Source organism: Oncorhynchus mykiss, chromosome 18 (assembly GCF_013265735.2).
Source record: "Oncorhynchus mykiss isolate Arlee chromosome 18, USDA_OmykA_1.1, whole genome shotgun sequence".
In the NCBI taxonomy this organism is placed as follows: Eukaryota; Metazoa; Chordata; class Actinopteri; order Salmoniformes; family Salmonidae; genus Oncorhynchus; species Oncorhynchus mykiss.
Window position 1 is genome coordinate 42915260 of NC_048582.1, and position 7167 is coordinate 42922426.

At 40.7% G+C, this 7167-nt stretch overlaps 2 gene segments (V, D, J or C); one reads left to right on the top strand and one right to left on the bottom strand.

Moving 5' to 3' along the window:
* The first annotated feature begins 718 nt into the window (after positions 1-718).
* LOC110496327 lies at positions 719-1441 on the top strand. The segment is given in 2 exon segments: positions 719-891; positions 1062-1441. Coding segments are annotated over 2 exon segments (372 nt in total).
* A 1535-nt stretch (positions 1442-2976) lies between these two features.
* LOC110496824 lies at positions 2977-6655 on the bottom strand. The segment is given in 4 exon segments: positions 2977-3578; positions 4992-5051; positions 6270-6280; positions 6459-6655. Coding segments are annotated over 4 exon segments (591 nt in total).
* Between the last annotated feature and the right edge of the window lie 512 nt (positions 6656-7167).

Sequence of the window (7167 nt, forward strand, 5' to 3'; positions counted from 1 at the left end):
ATTAAGCTCTAGACCCTGGGTCTCGACCTCGCCCTGTGCAACTGGGCCTGGACTTTCCAGTGGAAGGGTAGGAAACAACATCTCTACCCCGCTGATCCTCAACACTGGGGCCCCACAAGGGTGCGTTCTTAGCCCTCTCCTGTACTCCCTGTTCACCCATGACTGCGTGGCCATGCACGCCTCCAACTCAATCATCAAGTTTGCAGATGACACTACAACACTGGGGCCTGATTACCAACAACAATGAGACTGCCTACAGGGAGGGGATGAGGGCCCTTGGAGTGTGGTGAGGGCCCTTGTAGTGTGTGTGTGTGTGTGTGTGTGTGTGTGTGTGTGTGTGTGTGTGTGTGTGGGGTGGGGGGGAGGGAGGGATAAAACACACACAGACAGACAGACAGCTCATCAGGAGGAATCTGACCAGAGGTAGTAAACCCAAACCTTTCACTTACTATCAAAAAACTATGACATGAGATCAAGAGAAGATATTTTTTTATTTTATTTTTTTTGTTACAATGTGTGGTGTGTCTATGATTTTAGTATTCTCCGATTTGATATACAGTAAGCATACTTCTGGAAACTGGTGACTAATTTTATCTGTGTGTGTGTGTGTGTGTGTGTGTGTGTGTGTGTGTGTGTGTGTGTGTGTGTGTGTGTGTGTGTGTGTGTGTGTGTGTGTGTGTGTGTGTGTGTGTGTGTGTGTGTGTGTGTGTGTGCAAATGCACGCATTTGCGTAAAAGACATTTGCATAGCTGTCCTGCCTCATTGCTCCACATACTTTTAAAACCCCAGTGTTGATCAGTGACTGTTCACTCCTTTCAGATCCACTGACACGCAGCACAATGATGATATCACTGATTCTACTGCTGGGGACACTGGGGCTCCTTGTTCAGGGTGAGATACACTTTGACTAACTTTGATTCATAATGTGTTTGGCTTCAGAGTTACACTTCATTCGTTATTTTAACCTGACAGGCTATGCTTGATAGGCTATTCTTTACGATATGTTTGTTGTTGTGATAACCTTACTAATCAACCTTTCTTCACTTTTGTTGATTTTTCAGAATCATCAGCAGATATAACTCTGACTCAGTCTCCTAAATCTCAGTCTGTAAGTCCAGGAGAGGTTGTCTCTATCAGCTGTACAGCCAGTTCAAGTACTAGTAATAATCTCCACTGGTACCTGCAGAAACCTGGAGAAGCTCCTAAACTCCTGGTTTATTCTGGTACAAACCGCCAGTCTGGGATTCCAGGTCGTTTCAGTGGGAGTGGATCTGGTAGTTCTTATACTCATTACACTCTGACCATCAGTGGAGTCCAGGCTGAAGATGCAGGAGATTACTACTGTCAGCAGGGTGCCAGCTATCCATTCACACAGTGTTAGAGCGTCGTACAAAAACCTCCCTCAGCTAAAGAGGAACTGTTCTGACTCAACAGCTACAGAGTCTCCCGTATTCTAAAAGTCATCTAAACACCAATTCATCACAATATGACACTACAATAATGTAATTGGTTAGACGTGTCTATGGACTATGATACTGTACATATCTCTCAATATATTCTGCAAAAATTTTAAATCTTTGTTTAACACACTGGGACCACTAAGGATACAGAGCTGTAGAAAATGCTTCATTTTGAAGGACAGATTTTTTTTCACGCTTTGATTTATCTTCATATTGTAAGAAGCACTCATTTCATTACGCAATAGCATGAATGTTGATCCTGTCCGAACCCAACTATTTATGCCCTACTCAACTTCTTTACCCCTCCAACCTTGAAGGAGTGAATACAGTCATATCGATTCCATTCAAGAAGCACTGCTTTAATAAGATTATTATACATGTCACAAATGTAGTCTACATACTGTATTCAAAGCCATAAAAAATTCCCCGATTTGAACGTTATGCAAAGTCCAGTGTAAAATCTGCTTCCCCAGCCCATGTTCAGTTATTTAGTCAGACACACAGCTGCCACAGTCCCAGAAGATTTGAGGTTGAGTGAATGTGAACTCTGGTTGGGTGGAAACTCAGATTTACATGGGCAGGGTGACCGCAACACTCCCAGAATACAGCAGTAACATGGCCAGATGTTCACCTGTTCCCAGAGAGTTCCACTGAGCTTGGAGCACATGGCTTCATAATTGGTAACATCCATAGTCATATATTTAGAGAGTTAGGCCAACTTTTAGAGTTTGTAATGTTGTTCTAGTTCTAGACATTCAGTTACACAGCACCGTTGTAATGTTAATGGAGATCTACTATGCCTGCCACAGAATGTTGAAGTGTCATGTAAATACATCATAATGCAGAAACCTCAATGTCCTCTCTAATACATGGTTCTGGTAACATCATAAAGACTGGGGAGTCTAGAGAACATGACTTCAGTATTAGTAACATCATAAAGACTGGGGAGTCTAGAGAACATGACTTCAGTATTAGTAACATCATAAAGACTGGGGAGTCTAGAGAACATGACTTCAGTATTAGTAACATCATAAAGACTGGGGAGTCTAGAGAACATGGCTTCAGTATTAGTAATATCATAAAGACTGGGGAGTCTAGAGAACATGGTTTCAGTATTAGTAATATCATAAAGACTGGGGAGTCTAGAGAACATGACTTCAGTATTAGTAACATCATAAAGACTGGGGAGTCTAGAGAACATGGTTTCAGTATTAGTAACATCATAAAGACTGATGAGTTTAGAGAACATGGCTTCAGTATTAGTAACATCATAAAGACTGGGGAGTCTAGAGAACATGGTTTCAGTATTAGTATCACTGTAGATATCCTTTTGACTGGTATTATATTTGGCCCAATCAGCCAAACACTCATTGAGAGAGGTTCATTGAATAACGTGTATTAGTAAAATTACTTTCCAGGGCAGAGAGCTCATCATTCTTTATGAAAATGCAATAAGTCAAAAGTATCTCAATGTCTAATGGTAAAACTAATTAAATAATGATATCCAGGCAAACAGTTTAAAATTTTGAACGTCTTTATTATCTCAACATGTCAGAACCAACAGCATTCTAGTAATAAGGTTCAGAACACTTGTGATATGAAAGCCAAGCAGATCTACTTGACATCAGAATCAGACATGTGTTCTGTTCTTTGTTCCACTATGATAAAAGCTCCAGCTGGAGGAAGGATTCCCACACAGGATCCAGCCCAGCATTAGATCAGTGTGCTGCTATTGCTGGAACAGTAAGAAGGAGAGGTGCAGAGTAAAAACAGTGGAGTCAGAGGGGGGAGCTCATTAATCAGAACACTGGTCTCTCCTCAGTGTCTCAGAGAGAGGAGACTGGGAGCCCTGGGTGGCCTCACAGGTCACAGAGCCCACCTTCTTCCACTGGTCGACAGGGAGGGTCAGGGTGCTGCTCCAGCTGTAGTGGCCGTCCTTCTCCAGGACCCCGGGGTTCCCGGTCACCTCCCAGGTGTTGCTGCTGCTGCCGTCCACCTTCCAGCTCAGCTTCCAGTCTGAGGGGAAGCCCTTGTTGGCCAGGCACATGAGAGTGGCCTTCCCCTGCTGCAGCTCCACACTGGAGGGGGGCAGGACTGTCAGGGTGGGACGAACATCACCTAAAAGACAGGTGGGAAGTTATGGAGAGGGGAACTATCAATCAATCATCAGACTGATATGACAATAATGATGCAGCAGTTTTACATCTTAGCTGTAAATTACATGTTTTTCCATCAGTAGGTTTCTGTTCCTCATACAGACAGTCAGTTCATCACACTTCCCTTTGAGTAGCTACTGAAGCATATTATAACTACATGAGATGACTGAAAATACAATCAACTATCTTCAAAATTGTACTATTTAAAATGTGAAATATTCCTCCCTTATTGTAATGGAATAAACTCCTAGGAATCAAACTGCATTTCATTATTAATTATTATGATGTTTCTTTTAAAGAACATTTCACAGAATGTATGAACAATTCTTAAATTACGAATTCAATTACAATTGGTTGATAATATGCCTGTGCTGAAGAAATAAATTCCAGTTGACTGTAAACACCTAACAATGAAATACATTTAATTTAAAAGACACACTAAAACATTTAAGTTTTAATTTTTCGAAAAGAAAATGAATAAAGTTACGTGTAATTTACAAGATATTGTATCAAATTGAAAATAAACCTATATTCATATGAACAGCAGAAAAGCTGGACTTCACAAGATAGCAAGTCTTTTCAATAGATAGCAAATAAAACAACAAATGGGATCAAATAAGATACAAAATAGTAAATAGGAAATAGATTGCAAATCTAAGCAATACCTTGCAGCTGAATGCTGAAGGAGTGAATTAAGTTGAATATAACCATCTTACAACAATTATATACATTTAAAAGACACATTTAAATAAAATGAATAGTGATATTATTTACGAGACTAGGTCTGTTAACCAAAAATAATAGGTTAATATTTGAGGTTTAACCAAAAGATATTTTCACACAAATGGGGACTCTAATGAAGAGAATAACTCTTTAACCAAAAACATAACTATGGATAGCATTTATTTCCATTTAATCTTAGTTTCTTCTCTCACAAGATCATCAGTGCATCTATATGCAAGGTCAGAACATTTTCTTTATTAGAGGAAGGTAAACTTACTTCCAACATCCAGTCTAGTGCCTCCACCAAAAGTTAACCACAGTGATACAATCTCATTCAGCGGCCGTACAAAAACCTCTGACACTATAGAGACACTGCTTGTGCTCTTTGTAAAGCTACATTCATCTAAACCACTCTTATTTCAACAGTATCTCTGTTCCAAATGAATACACACTGTATAACCTTGTTTGATATATTACATCTTGAATAGGCATTTTGATTTACCTAAATTAACTTTAAGGAAAATAAATGCAAAACAAATTCTCGAAGAATAAATATACATTTCTACCTTCTATTTAAGGGAGTTGTAATATTGTTAAGAAAATGAATTGGGATTTTGATATCAGAGGTCAAGATCAAGAACTGAATACTTACTGCCAACACTCAGAAAGTCCACCACAGTGATAGATTCTGATTGACTGGCTGGACAAAAACCTCCAGACAGACACAGAGGGGAATGATAACAGAGACATGGAACTGCTGCCCCCTACTGGTACACTCTGGAACTCCAGTAGACTGGACACATTCACTTTCCCCATTGAACTTTCAACATTTTGAAAATGGCTGGTGGACTATGTTGATGTGCAGTGCCTTCAGAAAGTATTCACACCCTTTGACTTTTTCCACATTTTGTTGTCTAACAGCCTGAATTGAATGGGGACTTTTTAAGATAGTTACAGAGTGTGATGGCTGTGATAGGAGAAAACTGAGCATGGATCAACAACATGATACGGTAGTTACTCCTCAATACAGTACTAACTTACATGACAGAGTGAAAAGAGTGAAAAGAAGGAAGCCTGTGCAGAATACAAATATTCCAAAACATTCATCCTGTTTGGAATAAGGCACTAAAGTAAAACTTCAAAAATGTGGCAGAGAAATTAACTTTATGTCCCGAAAACAAAGTGTTATGTTTGGGGCAATGCTACATAAGAGAACTCATAGTTGCGTCCCACTCTTTATGCAAATGACCAGATATTGTCAATAGCTTCCAAATTAAGATAACATAAGATAGCAGTCATGGTAGATTTATGCTAGAATCAGGTAGGAAATTAGAAGTGCAATCATCCCACTGGGCAGATGTCATTTCAATGTCTGTTCCACATGTGTTCAACATAATTTCATTGAAATTATGTGGAAACGTGGCGTAGCGGTCTAAGGCACTGCATCGCAGTGATTGAGGCATCATTACAGACCTGAGGTTGATCCCAGGCTGTGTCACAGCTGGCCATGACCGGGAGACCCATGAAGCATCGCACAATTGGGCCAGCGTCTTCCGGGTTAGTTAAGAGTTTGGCCGGCCTGGATTTCCTTGTCCCATCAAGCTCTAGCGACTTATTGTGGTGGAAAAAGCGCCTGCAAGCTGATCTTGGTTGCCAGCTGGACAGTGTTTCCTCCAACACATTGCTGTGGCTGGCTTCCGAGTTCAGTGAGCAGTGTGTCAAGAAGCAGTGCGGCTTTCCAGGATTGTGTTTCGGAGGATGCATGGCTCTCGACCTTCGCCTCTCCTGAGTCCATAGGGGAGTTGCTGTGATGAGACAAGACTGTAACTACCAATTGGGGAGAAAAGGGGGTAAATCTGCAACAACAAAAAACACACACACAGCTCATCAGGAGGAATCTGACCAGAGGCAGTTAACCCACACATTTCACATATTATCACTCTATGACATGAGATCAAGAGAAGAGAAAAACTTGTGAGGATTTCATGCACTCTGTTTACTAGTGTAGAGACTGTTTAAACAGTATAACTTTTTTTTAGAAACAAATAATGAAATGTCTGAAGTCTACTGTCTTCCAGATATCTCTTAGATCTCTTATCTTTCATCGACCACGGAGCACCTGAACTCCTCCAGCACATCCAGCATGGACCCCACCTCCCTGGATTCAGGTCGCCTGATTTCGAACATCGTCCTGGGGCTGTAATGTGTGCTGGGCCTCCCTGGTAACATAGCTGTTCTGGTGGTCAAACTGAGCAGCGTGGCCCAATACCCCAACTTTACCCTGTGTCTCATGCTGAACCTGGCGTCCTCCGACATCTTGTACATGGCCACGATACATGTGTGGATCTATACTCTCCTACCTGGCTGGATTCTGGGCCTCCTGCAAGCTGTCTGTATAGCCTGTACTTTCTATGTATCCATAGGGTAGCCTAGATTTGTTCCTTTGGTGATCTAACCCCCATTCAAGCTTGACCTCTATTGGTAAAATCCATCTTTCCCATGCATGAATAAATTGATTTCGTTTTAATTAATAAATAGATGTTTTATTTCTCTTGCAGTAGGCTACATAGAGGCTACTTCTGCTTTTGTTCAGATGAGCTCCAACTTGTTAAATTACTTCATCACACTTGTTAAGTTGCCTTAAAATCTTGACAGGTATTTTGCTATTGAGCACAATGGAAAAACACATTAGATGTATGCAACAACATTTCTGCTTAAACAGATAAATAAAAGGATGCATTTTAAACCTTGCACCACTCTGATGCCCAACATGGGTTCAACTATGTCTGTTTCATTCTAAGCCACAACAAGAAGTGAGACATCTTGTC